Raw genomic sequence first — 15,107 nt, forward strand, 5'->3', positions numbered from 1 at the left:
CATTTTCTTCCCTTTTTTTCTTTACCAAAGTTATTATTTAATACTGGGTTTGCACACTGAGTTTCCTAGGCTCCTAGCCCACCCACCCCCACTGTCACACGGCTTTAGCTCGTCTTTCAGGTTATTGCTCAACACCAATCGGTGGCAGTCTTTCATTAGGGGAATGTGGCTTCCTGCCCTGAAAACTTTACTGGCTTGCAAAGGTGGCTGAAGTTAAGCTTATGGTGTTTAGCTCCTTTTGAACTTAAACTTTAATGTCAGGATTGCTTCTGACGGACCTCCACTAAAATAAAAAAATAAATAAAAAAATAAAATAAATTATATATAACGGAAATGTAAAATGAATCAAACTATTATTGGTGAAACATTCTGGGCTTTGGGGTCAGCTTGCACAATAACACAATAATAGACCAGTCAAATACTGAGATTTGTTGAAGTCTCTGGTGTATTTAAAAAATCTGAGATTCTTTGTTTTAATAATTCTTAAAATCAATCAATCAATCTATGGGATCTTTTATAAAGTAATTTATTATGTTGCGTTAATCTCTTATAGGTTACATAACACATGTTTTTGTTTTTTCATGCCAAGGACGCCATTCAAGCTGGAGCCGCCTCTGCCAGCAGTACGTAACACTCTCCAGCTTTTATGCTGAGTGTTTATCATTCAGCTGTGTGTCTGTGGGGGGGAAACCAGCCGATCTGGCAACTGGACCCTTCTCCGGAATGAAGGAGGCGTTAGGGGGGGCGTGCCAGCTGAGCGCCGCCCCAACCCAAACACATGAACTTTGTCACATTTCTTCCCCTGTGTGTGTGTATGTGTGTGTGTGTGTCTCTGTGTGTGTGTGTTCCCTTTTTTCTGCACGGACAGTGTGAACTTTTCCCAGCTGCTCTGACTGCCTGTCATGCGGCTCCCCGCAGACATGTCCGTGTGGCTCACCGCGGCGGTCGGCCTGGCCGTCCTGGCCTACGCCTACATCAGGACCTTCAGTCCGTACTTCTTCGATGACTGCGCCTCCATCCTGAGGAGCCTCACGCTGGGCTACAGGCTGATCAAGTATAAGACGTGCAAACCCTTCTACAGCATCCTGGACTGCTTCTTGGACGCAGTGAGGAGACACCCCTCCAAGGTCTTCATCCACTTCGAGGGGCGCGCGTATTCCTACGGAGAGGTGGACCGGCAGAGCAACAAGGTGGCCAGGGCTCTGCAGGTTGAAGCGCGGCTGAGGGAGGGCGACTCCGTGGCCCTGTTTCTGCCGAACGAGCCCAGCTTCGTGTGGACCTGGCTGGGCTTGGCCAAGCTTGGCTGCCCGGCTGCTCTGCTGAACTTCAACATCAGGTCCAAGTCCCTGCTGCACTGCTTCTCCTGCTGCGGGGCCAAGGTGCTCGTTGCCTCTCCAGGTCAGACGATAGAAGCCGCGCAGACTGTTTGGTAAAACCTTGAAGGTGGCAGACATGGAGAGGCGCACTTTTACGCGTCCGACGCGCGCATGCTGGCAGCGACCAAAGTCCAGCAGTAGCTCACTGATTAATAAATGCTCGTTGTGGCGCAGCGAGTGATTCCGATTTACGCATTTTAAGCGCAACATCCTGCGCGATTTTCTTCGGTAGGTTATTGGAGTACAGAGCAGCTCGTTCCTTTAAAACAAACGAACCAGGATTGCGTTACCGGGTTCAGCATGTGAGCAGGAGACAGCGTGGTTGGGCTCATAAAACACTTTGGCCTACTCAGTCTTTAAAGCTGACCTCTGCGTAAAGTCGCTCAGTTAATTCAGACACGGATTTGTCACACGTGGAACAACACGCCGTCGCCAGTTTTATGAATCCTTAAACTAGAACAAGAACTGCCCTGTATATATATATATATATATATATATATATATATATATATATATATATATATATATATATATATATATATATATATATATATATATATAAATAAGCTTTCACGCTCATTTGATGACATCACATAAGGAATAACAGTGGTTTTATATTAAAAAAAATTGACATTCACGTTTTTGCTTTGTTGTTCCCTTTTTATTTGCATGCATTTTTAAAATCCCATCCTTTCAGGTGTATTTGCTGGTGTCTGTTTGAGTCTTAGGTCTTAAAACCACAGATTTCAGGAGAATATGGTTACAGTAAAACCAGAGATCAGGATTGGCCAGTTTTCCTTCGACTGTGAGATTTTTTTTCCTCTTCTTTTGTGGTTTTAGGCCTGTGGATGTGTCGAGCAGTAACTCGCACCTTAAGTTTAAAAGAAACCACACAAAGGTTTGGAACAGATTCTTCAGTGAGTGCAACAGGATATTCTAGTAATTTCTTTCTGATTCAACACTAGTACTTCTATTCCAAAAAGATGCCAAAATCAGAATTAGCTGGTATCAGCCGGGGAACCCCCCCCCAAAAAAATAAAAAACAGATCGGTGCATCACTAAACGAAACTCAAAGCGGTTTTTGAAATGGATCCAGACAGAGTGGAACGACCAGATTCCTTTCCCAGAAATCTTCCACGATCAATCAAGTTGGTAAATGAACAAACGGCTCGGTTGATGCGGGTTGGTTCATTTAAGATGAGATTCAAAGTTCTCCAGAATATCTCCTTCAGAGCCGCTAACTCCGCCTGAACATGATCTCCAGCCCAGTTCTACCAGATGTTCCCTCCGTCAGGAAGAAGGAATAAAAAAAAAGAATAAATCTCATCACACAGCAGCCTGGAAGAGAGACGTCTTCAACCCTAACAGACTCAAAGCAGATGGAGTGTTTTTCATTTCTCCGGAGCTCTTTGTGAAACAGTTTGGGATTTCTGGCAGTGGAAATTAACACCTGACTACCATGCAGGGCTTTTAGTTAAAAGCTGTACCTTTGTTAGTGGAAAAGCCACAACAGGACGGTAGATTCAAAACAACGGTTGACAGCCTGTTACTGCCATGTTTGCTGGACCACGTTCACTCTCTGCTTGTGTGACTTTTAACTTTATGAATGTAACTTTTTGTGGTTTTGGGTAAATATAGTGTGATATAAACTTTACCTCAAAGTTAGGACGCCACCTCTTTAAAGAACAAACTATATGGTTGTTAAATTACGCGATGACGCCATCGACCAACGTTTTCCTGCTCTTCCTCTTGTTTTCCATCGCTATCTCCTCACCACTTGTTGTCCGCTAAAATCTACAGTTAAGGTCAAAATTATTCATACCCCTGGCAGATTTAGGTTTCAAGTCAGTGATTTTACCAACATGTTTCTGCTGACTGAGGAAATTTTAAGGTTTTGTGAGAGCTTTTTTTTTCTGGTTTCAAGATGAGGCCTCTCTTCATCCTTGTTCCTGTTTATCGCTAAATCTGAGCTGTTGTTTTTTGTTTTTAAACATTAGAATATCTTTTTTCAAATCGGTTTTTCAACCATAGCCAAAGTGAAAGTGTAGGTTCAGAGGATGTGAATCCATTGATCCGGCCTGGGGGGGGGGGGTAAAAAGGGTTTAGCACAACGTTAAAGTCAGCATTGGGTGAAAGTGTTTATTGAAGCTGCAACACAAGCCGTGACACGCTTTGATATCATATATTTGCTCATGTAACCTTCTCAGTATTTGTTTACCGTCCATTTTTCCCCCGTTCTCAACAAATCAGTGAAGTAAAATGTTAAACCACCTCGTTATAAAGTTTAAAAGTTACCTCACAGGTCAAAACAAACCTTGATTGCTTAGTTTCCTGCTGAGCTGAGTCTAAACGGCGCGTCTGAAGCGTCGTTCTGTCAGATCAACTCTAGTTTAGTCTTTTTTTTCCCCCCCAGTAATTCATCCATTTTGAGCTGAACCTGCAGGGCCACGTGCTTGTTTCCCTCAGCGGGGTCTGGCAACGCGATCCAGGTCCACATGTGCAGCATTGCGCAACACGGCTCTCTGACACCGCTCTTCTCTTCCCCGTGCCTGCAGAGCTGCTGGATGCCGTGGAGGAGGTGCTGCCGACGCTGCGGGAGCAGGGAATCCGAGTGTTCCTCCTGTCTGGCAGCTGCAGCCTGGAGGGCGTCACCCCATTGGCTGACAAGATCGCCGAGGCCTCAGACAAGCCGCTGTCCCCGGAGCTGCGGGCCAACATCCACATCCGGAGCACCGCCCTCTACATCTACACGTCCGGCACCACGGGTACCCCGGCACAATACTGACCCGCGTTACGTAATACTGGCCTCGGGTACAAAACCCCCGCAGAGCGATCACTCAGTCAGGTCACTGGTTACAGAGGGGAGGGCAAACTGTGTGGTAATCTACAGTGGGGCTGCGCTATGTGTCGCAATGTTATTATTACTGCAATATTACAGTACGCCTTATCAATTATGGCAAAACCAGCTTCACTGATGTGAATATGAGCAAATTATCTAAGCCGCATGCATCCTTGCGCTCTATGCCAGTGATTTACTGTATTTAGTGATGCTTGTTGTTTCATAAGGCAGAATGTAATTCAGGAGGGCATTAATTTATGCTGGTGAAGTCATTAAGAAACGATAACTAAGTGGTTTCTTTGCCAAAACGGCAAACATGACCAGATGGGGCTGTTGTCTATTAAACCTTGTTGTTGAGATGGAGACCATGAATATTTTTTCCCACGAGCAGCTCGATGACTTGCTGTCTGCTCTGCTGCGTGTTTGCAGAGACTCACTTTGCAAACACGCAGCATCCAGTGCAGTCGACAATAGAAAATGAAGTAAAACAGCAGGAGTGGCGTAGGAGAACTGCAGAACGAGTGCCGTATGAGGGTCACTGTTCTTTACATGCCAGCTGAGGCGATACGGGAGGAGAAGCTTCGCTGTCCTTCCATCACCTTTCGTCTTCTAAACTCTGAGGGACTTTGACTGAAACTCTTTGCTTTAGTCAGATGAAGTTAGGACTTTTTTTTAGCAACAAACACTGCAGAGTAACAGGCATGTAGAAAAGCAGCCCATGTCCTCTGTTAACTGTGGTGGAGGGTCTGTGAAGCTACGGCTTCTCCTCCAAAGGCCCTGAAACCTTGTTGCATGAGAAATAATAAATAAATAATAAATAATAATAATAATAAGAAATAACAGGCAGACAAAAAACTGAAGACCGTCATCCTTCAACAGCATGATGTTGAAAAAGATACGGCTGATTAAACACAGCAGTAATTCAGCACCAACCTACCTTCCTTCCTTCCTTCCTTCCTTCCTTCCTTCCTTCCTTCCTTCCTTCCTTCCTTCCTTCCTTCCTTCCTTCCTTCCTTCCTTCCTTCCTTCCTTCCTTCCTTCCTTCCTTCCTTCCTTCCTTCCTTCCTTCCTTCCTTCCTTCCTTCCTTCCTTCCTTCCTTCCCACGTTTCAGTTCCTTTCTTCTTCCTTCTTTTCTTCCTCAATTCCTTTTCTCCTTATCATCCTTCCTTCCTTCCTTCCTTCCTTCCTTCCTTCCTTCCTTCCTTCCTTCCTTCCTTCCCTTTTTTCAGCCTTCCTTCCGTTCTTTCACAATTCTTTCCTTCCTTCCTTGCTTGCTTTCCTCCCTTCCATCTCATCCTTCCTCCCTTCCATCTCATCCTTCCTCCCTTTCCTTTCTTTCTTCCTTCCTTTCTTTCTTTTCAGCCTTCCTTTCTCTGTACCTTCCTTCCTCCCTTCCATCTCATCCGTCCTTCCTTTCCTTCTTACCTTCCTTCCTCCCTTTCCTTCCTTCCTTCCATCTCATCCGTCCTTCCTTTCCTTCCTCCCTTTCCTTCCTTCCTTCCATCTCATCCGTCCTTCCTTTCCTTCTTACCTTCCTTCCTCCCTGATCGTCAAGTCCTTCTTTCCTTCACCTCCTCCTCCCTTCCTCCCTCCTTCCGTCCTTCCTTCCTCCTTCCACTATCATCAGTCTTCCCTCCTTCATCTATCCGTCCTTCCTTCACTCCCTTCCTTCCCTCCTCCTTACCTTCCTCCTTCCTCCCTTCCTCCTCCCTCCCTCTCCTTCCTTCCTTCCTTCCTCCCTTCCTCCCTTCCTCCCTTTCCTTCCTCCCTTCCATCTCATCCGTCCTTCCTTTCCTTCTTACCTTCCTTCCTTCCTTCCTCCCTTCCTCCCTTTCCTTCCTTCCTTCCATCTCATCCGTCCTTCCTTTCCTTCCTTCTTCCATATTCATCTCATCCTTCTTTACATTCCTTCCTCCCTACCTTCCTATCTATTCAGGAACCTGGACCTAATGTGCAGGGACCCTGGAAGCTGCTATCCAAAGCTTCCTTTCTAGCAGCTTGAGTTTGTTTCAGTATCTGCGGCCTGACCTGATCAGGAACAGACTGAAGGCTGCAGCAGCTTGTTGGACGGATGCTGCCACTACTCAGTTCTACTGTTAAGCTCTGCCGTCTCAGGTGTTTAGTTGTTGTTTCTGGTCCACCACATCAGTTCCTCTGCAGATGGACGACGTCCGGCTCTTTAGCTGCTAAATTCTCCGTTATGTTTACCAGCCGGCTGCCGACTTCACCCGCTCGCCGTTTGAATGAGCAGGTAGTGGGATGATGCGGTGTGTAAAAACAGCTGCATGTGCGGGCGGCAAACCTGAAATAAAACACAGACTTCACAGACCGTGAAGCCTGAGCAGTGAAAATAGACCCTGTTTGTTGCTCTGAGCACCAACCAGGGAAGCTTCATGGCCAGAGATCCACTGCAGACGAGTGGATCAGACTGCAGGAGGGCAGTTTTTGGATCACGTGGTAATGTTTCATCCTCTGCCTGTTAAAGGTTTACCCAAAGCAGCTGTTGTCACCCATGAGAGGGTATGGGCGGCCTCCTTCGTCCAGGCAGCGTGCGGAACCACAGCGGCGGACATCTTCTACATCAACCTGCCTCTGTATCACAGCGCCGGCTTCCTCATCGGGATGGCCGGAGGCATCGAGAGAGGTAAGGGCGCGAGAGAAGCACCGGGCCGCACCGGCGGTCAGACGACTCATGGGATGCGCACTTCCTTCCAGGTCTCACCCTCGTCCTGAAGAGAAAGTTTTCGGCCTCCCAGTTCTGGGACGACTGCAGGAAGCACAACGTGACGGTGATGCAGTACATCGGCGAGACGCTGCGTTATCTCTGCAACACGCCAAAGGTGGGAACTCGGGATCTACGATCAAACGTCACCGCCGCGAAAGTTTCCGCACACCTTCTGCTTCAATCTGTATTTTTGTTTTGTTTTTTGCAGAAAGAGAACGAGAAGAACCACAAAGTTCGAATCGCCATCGGGAACGGAGTGCGAAGTGACGTTTGGACCGAGTTCCTGAATCGATTTGGGGACATTAAGGTCAGAGAGTTGTACGCCGCCACCGAGGGCAACATCGGCTTCATCAATTACACGTCCAAGATCGGTGCCGTGGGACGGATTAATTTTGTGCACAGGGTAAGAGCCGTTTGCTCAGAGCTTGGAAAAAGATTTGTGTTAGCTGGACTCGGTTCAGGGTTTTTCCTTCAGTCAGTCGCTGCCGCTGCGTTCAGGTACCTGGGTTTGTTAGCAACCACAACCCTGCAGCTCCTGCCTGTATCTGGATTTTATCCCTGGTAGCTCACTGCAAAAACGGATGTAAAAATAAGCAAAATGTTCTTAAAATTAGTGTTTTTGTCCTACATTTGAGCAGGTAAATAAGATTATCTGCCAGTGGAATGAGTATTTTGACGCCTAAAATAACATAATTAGACATCCTGCACTTGAAATAAGATGATGGAGATAAATTGTTCCTATTTTAAGTGCAAAAATCTTTTTCTATTGGCAGATCATCTTATTTATGTGCTCAATCAAGGAAAAAGACACAAATTTTAAGAAAATGTTACTTATTATTAGTTCTGTTTTTGCAGTGTCAAGGTTTCTGTGTTTTGATTGGTCGTCAGACACGGACCTGCTTCGCTTCACGCTGTAGACAAAGATCAGAGGAGATCATCAGAAAATCTAGTCACTATTTTACGGCACCGTCACAGCTGTGTTTATATCCACACTTCAGGCGCTGATAAGCTGTTTTTTTTCCCTCTTCCTGCCAGTTTTTCTTTCCTTACACGTTGATCAAGTTCGACATTGAGAAGGAGGAGCCGATCAGAAACTCAGAGGGCCTGTGCATTGAAGCAGACATCGGTGAGTGACGTAAACAGCCGGACAAAGGAACAGGGGCGCCTCATGTCTATTTATGTAAAGAGCCCTGAACTTTTCCACGATTTCTCACATTACAACCACAAACTTCTCTATGTTTTCTTGGGATTTTATTTGGAAAATATCAGCACAAAGAAGCATATGGTTGTAAAGTGGAACAAAGCTAATACCAGATGTACATTTTTTTAATCTAAATAAAAATCTGTAAAGTCTGTTGTTTTGTTATGTTTAGCTCCCCTCAGTAATACTTTGTAAAAACACCTAACACTAAGTCTTCTGGGTGCTTCTCTGCCAATTTTGCAACTGAATTAGAAATGTTTGCCCACTATTCAGTCTTTCTACAGATGAATTAATCAGGACTTTGACTGGGCCCTTCTACACTGCAAAAACAGAACTAGAAATAAGTCAAATATTCTTAAAATTAGTGTATTTGTCCTTGATTTTAGCAGGTAAATAAGATGTTTTGCCAATGGAATAAGATTTTTGGACTTAAAACAGGAACAATTCATCTCCATCATCTTATTTCAAGCGCAGTATATCTAATTATCTCATTTTAGGGGTCAAAATACTCATTCCATTGGCAGATGATCTAATTTACCTGCTCAAATCAAGCATAAATACGCTAACTTGAAGAATATTTTACTTATTTTTAGATCCGTTTTTGCAGTGTAACAATTAAAAAAAATCAAATGGCTAAATTACCTCCTGCTAATTATTTGGCTCAAGCATGTTGAAGCAGAAACTCACCTGAGAGGTGCAGCACACCATCCCTAGAGGACTGGGCTTAGCTGCGTCTGTGTGTTTAGGGTGCCCTCATGGTGAAAAGCAAACATCTGTCCCGGGGTGCCGCAAAGAATTATGGGCACCGTGACAGAAAATCCAAACCACCCCCCCCAAAAAGAGTCACATTTCTATGTGAATTGTCCTAACTTTCCCCTCCTTTACGGCGGCCCTGATCTGTCCTTATCTCAAGTCTTTTGTAATCTTTAAAGGTTTTCTTCGCCTCACGTTCCCACAGCATATTGCTGCCACCAGCATGTGTCACCATGGAGGTGGTGTGTTCAGAGTTATGAGCAGCATTAGTTTTCCATCACTGGCTGTATTTTGCTTTTTGTGGCAAACAGCTACATTTTTATTTGACCAGAACAGCCTCTTTCATAATTACTGGAAAATCCCCAACCTGTCTGCTGTGTTCCTCGGTCTCCAGAGGCTGATTGTTCACTAATGTTGTTTAACAAATGTCTGAGGCCTTCAGAGAACAGCTCCCTTTATACTGGGATTAAATCACACACAGGCAGACACTATTCCCCCATCAGGTGGCTTCCTAAGGTAATTATGTTTAAATTAGTGGTAGGGCTGGGCAATATACCCTAAAAATAAATGATCAGATTTTATTATACCAAATCTGAGTCATCGATTATTTTTTTTTTATCCTCTTTTTTGTTTCACAAAAATAAATTATTTTGAAAACTTGCTTTTATTTGAAGCATGTCATCTGATAGATGACCTGAATTCAAAGTGCAACTAAACACAAGTTGTCAAACAGGCTTGTAAAACAATGAACATTGTTTGCTGCTAGTGGTTTCACACAATGAGCTAAGAACAGGCTTCATTTCACTTGTGTAACTTGAAACCAACTTTAAAAAAAAGTAAACTACAGTGCCTCATTATGGTAGAAAAAAGATTCTTCTTTACAACATTTTGACGATATATTTTCTTAAACATAATGTATATTCAACACTGCAAGCTATGAGTGCACTCGCGAAATAAAATCCCAATTTTCCAAGAACTAAATCTTAAATGATTTTAAATTTGCGTTTACAATTAAATCGATTTATCACAGAGTTTCTGGGTGGAATATGAAGATGCTATGGGGTATGAAAAACTGCGTGGATAATCTATTTTGCATACGTAACGATTTACCTTCACTCTTAGACAAATGCATCTTAAAATTACTTTTAACTTTTATTACAAAATAAACGTAATTTTAGCAGAGAACTTTAAACCTAAGAGACTAGAGACCAACCACTTGTAAATATCTATAGTTGGACAAAACATGTGCAGAAATAGATAAAGCAATGAGTGGAAAAATGTATAACTTTCTCTTTTACCCATTTAAGGAGCCTAGATAAAAGAAATCTAATGATCCAAACAGTAACACCACCAATAAAATGCAAAAATGTAGTAAAATACACTAAGAGGCATACCAAACTGGCAAAATTATAAAACAGCCTTTGGAAACCGAAGAGAATTTGTGGGTTTTTTTAAACAGATGAATGAAAAAAAAAAATCAGTGGAGAGATATTTACCGTCTAAAGGCAGGAGTGTGAAGGAGTGCAGGGCTGGAAGATGTCAGAGAGAAAGGTCGGTGCTCGTCGTTCAAGGATGTAAACATTAACAGAGAATTTTATGATTAACGATAAACCACAGAGGAAACCCCTAAAGAGAGGTCAGAATCAGAGTGATGTGCTCTGGCTTACATGTGCCGTTCAGCAAGCGAGCAGCTGCACTTTGGTCCATCTGCAAGCAGGAGGAAGATAGAGAGAGAGAGAGACATGGCTAACCCCAGAATAAAACATTCAGTCTTTTTCCAATGAATGCAAAACATCTCACCACAAAAGCAGCTTCTTCCCGTCTGCAGCCTCATTATTAAGGCCCGGGTCCCCCACCGACTCTTCCCTCCTTGCAAATTGTACAAATGTCTCCGTTTTATCTCAGGGGGCTGAATTCATATGCACGCCACACTTTTCACAGTTTTATGTGTTAAAATAAAAAAAAATAACGGTTTAAATCGTGCACTGATGACTTTCTCTCGTCTTGGTCAGGAGAAACTGGGCTCTTAGTCGGGAAGATAACTCACAGGTCTCCCTTTGTGGGCTACGCCGGCAACAAGCAGCAGACCGAGAAGAAGAGGCTCTACGACGTCCTGAAAAAGGGCGATCAGTACTTCAACACCGGCGACCTGCTCCGCTTCGACCACGACAACTTTGTGTATTTCCAGGACCGAGTCGGAGACACGTTCAGGTGAGCCGAGGCCCGCCGCGTGGCGGCCGAGTCCATCCTGCCGAGGCGAAGGCCGACGTTCTCACCGGCTGCTTCCTGCTTTGGTCCCGTCTCTGTTTCAGGTGGAAAGGTGAAAATGTCGCCACGTCGGAGGTTGCAGACATCCTCACTGCGTCTCACTGCATCTCAGAAGCAAACGTTTATGGTGTTAAGGTGGAAGGTAAAAAAACAAAAAAAAAAAAAAACAGCCTTAATACACATAACCCTCGGTTTGAAGTGGGACAATTAGGTTGAAATGGGTTTTCCTAATCGTCAGGTCACGAGGGGCGGATCGGCATGGCGGCCATCACTCTGACCGAAGGAGAAGCCTTCGACTCGGCGGACGTCTACAAGCAGGTCGTCTCCTACCTGCCGGCCTACGCGAGACCCCGATTCCTCAGGATTCAGGTGAAAATAAAAGACAACAGAGTATTTCATTATGTTCGACTTAACTTGCAGCTGCTGTTTGAGCGGATTTGTTTAGTAATCCCTGCCGTTTCTGGCTGTGGGCTAAATGAGACGAAACCAGCTTCCCTTTGAATCTTTATCCTGGAACAGAGGAGAGGTTTGTAGCTTCGTAGCGTAAATCACATGTTTTTAAGCCAGGGGGCCTTTATTGCTCCACCAACAAGACGGCGGACTCTCAAACCTTTCCTTTGACTCGCAGGAAGTCGGTGCAGTGACTTAAGGAGCGTCACAATGTACTAAAACATGTAGAAATGAGCACAGGATGAGCTTCAGGTTGCAGCAATGACAGGATGGATTATATTGAATTTGATGGAGGACTCGATGTGAGCGACAAAACTAGTTGAAACAATTTGGGATCCTTGTGCTTTTATCCTAATTGTAATTTACTGGTTACTGGATCTAACGTCAGTTCAGACCAAAACCGACATCAGCAAACACCTTTTGGTTATTTTTTTAAAGGTTTTCAACCTGATCTGTTTCTTATTGGTAGGAAATGTGGCAATAAATGCTAAAAAGCAAACAACAGAGCCCTCTTCCCTCTCCACTATGGACTCCATCCTCCCACATGGTGCCTAAAGTGTAAAAAGCAGGAGGTGAAGTGTCAGCAGGGTGAGCAGGTGTCCCCCCGTATATCTCGCACAGATCAGGAAAATTTCCGCCTCGCTTTCAGTCCCTCCAGCGTTTCGTTGGTCAGCGCTGGAGGACAGGAGCTCCGCGCGCGTTTGTGGCACAGCTGGTTGACCTGTCCTCTGTTCGCTGCTGCCAAGGACCCGTTCACCTGAAGTTCTGCAGATTTCACTCAGACGTGTGTGAGAAAAACACAAGCAGCAAAAAATTTAACATCCAAGGCACATTTTAGACTGTTATTACGTTTGTTTTTAGCTATTCCATTAAAAAGCTGAACTCGCATAGTTTCATCACACCAGGTGTAAGATATTTCAAGAGTTTATGTCTGTTCATCTAGATGTTTGTGGCTTATAGCTAATTAGAAATCAACTTTTTTTTGCTGTTCTAATTAATTGAGATTAGCCTGTACAATGTATTGATGCAAATAGATAAAAAAAAAAAAACAGAACTTTATCTCAGATTTAAAGATGGGTTAAAATTATAAATATAAGAACATCCTAACTGAGGTTAGTTTAAAAAAAAAAAAAAAAAAAAAAAAAGATTATGCGATTCCAATCAGGCAGTGTGAGCAGACTGGGGTAGATGTGTTAAAGTTTTTATAATATTTGAAGTCCACGGTTTAACATGAGTTGTCCCGTGAGGAAATAATTATTTGATCCCCAGCTGGATTTATAAATTGATGCATTTAAAAAACAAATGACCCCATCTTTAGCTTTTACTGCTAACTTCATTTAATGGACACGCTTTATGTGTTTTCTTAGTAGGTTTTGTTCTGATATTCGGTCTCTTCACATTATTAAATGTGAAATTAAATTAAATTACTTTGTGAGCTAAATGAGCTCCGATAATTATCTCCCTCGCTGTAAAGGAGAACACAGGTGTTGCTAAAACCATTTTGTCCTGTCCACTTGCTTGCTGCACATCAGAGGATAAATGCAAGCGCAGGCGGGAAATCGCTTTTTTTTTATAGATTCAGATGTTTATCGATGTGATTGCTTCGATGATGCCGGTGTTGCTGCTCCGGAGTTTGGCTGAATCTCTCCTGTTTCGCAGCCGTCCATGGAGATGACGGGGACGTTCAAGATGAAGAAGGTGAAGCTGGTGGAGGAGGGATTCAGCCCCGCTCTCATCGAGGACCCGTTATACTTCCTGGATCCAGAACAAAAGACCTACGTCCCTCTGACAGAAGAGATCTACAGCGCGATCGCTTCGGGGAAAATCAAACTCTAACAGAAATGTCACTGTGAAGTGAAGGTTTAGTTGTTGTTTAGTTTTTTAATTGAAGACATAACTTCTCATCCGTGGACCGTAACAATCAACTAATCTCAGGGATAAACTTTGACACAGCACTTCTTGTTTAAAGAGACTATTTTTTTATTAACATGCTTACTGTGCACCTCTACAGATTGTTTTAATTTATCACCCTTGACAGTGTTTGAATCGGTTTTTAAATAAATCCTTATAATAAAACCTATTGGCATCTGTCTGTTGTCGACCAAATGTGCTTTAATGACTAAAATCTCAGGAGCTGTTTAATGCACAGCCAGCTGGTGGTGTCCGATTGTACATGCATGCTGACGTTGTGCTCTTGTAACAGCGCTAATGAGCAGCTCAGTCTATAATGGACCCGAGAGGTCCTCAGCAGAGTTAAAACATAAAAAAAAAAATACGCAGAAAGGTTTAAGCCTATATGATCATTGCTCAAGAAGCTAGCTGTTCACAGAGTGCTGGATCAAGGCAATGTATGTCAAGGGGAAGGAAAAAATCTGTATTCAGTCATATTCGTAGAAAGTTGAGGGGAAGGAAAAGACACACAAGCAACAGGGAAATGTATCAAGACGTGAGCTATAATTGTTGTGTTCCCTGTTTCAAACCAGTTTTGGACCAGAAATAAAGTCAGAAGCCTCTTAAACAAAGGAGAAAACACGACTGGACTGTTACTCAGTGATCCAAAGTCACCTTTTCAGATGAAAGTTGCATTTCGTTTGGTTATCAAGTCTGACCAAGGAACCTTGGCCAAGCTCCTCTCTTCTCTTTCGGGCTTTCAAGGGTCACTACAGCGACTAATCTGTCTCCATCAAACATATCTTCATCATCCTCTCTCACACCAACTACCTTCATTTCTTATTTAACTCCATCCTTAATCTCCTCTTTGGTCTTCCTCTTGACCTCCTGCCTGCAGTTCCAGCCCTATTCCTCCTCTATACATGCCCAAACCATCTTAGTCTGGATTCTCTGGCTTTATCACTAAAACATCTAACATGAGCTGTCCCTCTGATCCTATCCATCCTCATCATTCCCAAAGACAACCTCAGCATCTTCATCTCTGCTACCTCCAGCTCTGCCTCCTGTCTCTTCCTCTATCATCGCTGGTCTCACCACCGTCTTGTACATCTTTCCTTCACACCAATGCTTTGACACGTTTCTCCACCTCTTTTCCACAATCACCATTGCTCTTGACGGCTGACCCCCACTACTTAAAATCCTCCACCTTTTTAATCCCTGGTCCATATAACCTTGCAGCTCCACTTGGGTCCCTCTCGTTCACACACACGTAATCTGTCTTGCTACGGCTAACCTTCATTCCTCTCCTTTCCAGGGCAAACCTCCATCTCTCTAGGTTTTCCTCCACCTGTTCCCTGCTCTCACTACAGATCACAATGTCATCTGCAAACAGTCAGTGGAGATTCCTGTTTAACCTCATCGGTCAACCTGTCCATCACCACAGCAAACCACAGCCTTGGTCCAGAGCAACTTCTAACTTGAGCTCCTCTGTCACGTCTACAACCCAGCTAATCGTTGTCTTACAGCTCTCATACATGTCCTGTACCACTCTAACAAAGCTGTGCAAATTCTCAGTTATCCGGGTCATCGCAACAGCAAACAGG

At 43.9% G+C, this 15,107-nt stretch overlaps 1 protein-coding gene across 1 annotated transcript; it reads left to right on the forward strand.

The window, feature by feature from the left end:
- The first annotated feature begins 798 nt into the window (after nt 1–798).
- zgc:101540 (hsFATP2a_ACSVL_like domain-containing protein) lies at nt 799–13,703 on the forward strand. The gene is made up of 10 exons (XM_012880293.3): nt 799–1,398; nt 3,932–4,141; nt 6,702–6,860; nt 6,932–7,056; nt 7,150–7,344; nt 7,977–8,067; nt 10,908–11,106; nt 11,208–11,305; nt 11,402–11,532; nt 13,273–13,703. Exons 1-10 carry the CDS (start codon nt 903–905, stop codon nt 13,447–13,449), a joined length of 1,881 nt encoding a protein of 626 aa, XP_012735747.2. The 5' UTR covers nt 799–902; the 3' UTR covers nt 13,450–13,703.
- Nucleotides 13,704–15,107: the final 1,404 nt, after the last annotated feature.

This window comes from Fundulus heteroclitus, chromosome 2, assembly GCF_011125445.2.
Source record: "Fundulus heteroclitus isolate FHET01 chromosome 2, MU-UCD_Fhet_4.1, whole genome shotgun sequence".
NCBI classification, from domain to species: Eukaryota; Metazoa; Chordata; class Actinopteri; order Cyprinodontiformes; family Fundulidae; genus Fundulus; species Fundulus heteroclitus.

Excerpts from the sequence above, each read along its gene's own strand:
- zgc:101540 (XM_012880293.3), top strand. The coding sequence starts at position 903 with ATGCGGCTCCCCGCAGACATGTCCGTGTGGCTCACCGCGGCGGTCGGC. Across the intron at positions 1,399-3,931 it reads GGTGCTCGTTGCCTCTCCAG|AGCTGCTGGATGCCGTGGAG; the intron begins GTCAGACGATAG and ends CCGTGCCTGCAG. Across the intron at positions 11,533-13,272 it reads CCCGATTCCTCAGGATTCAG|CCGTCCATGGAGATGACGGG; the intron begins GTGAAAATAAAA and ends CCTGTTTCGCAG.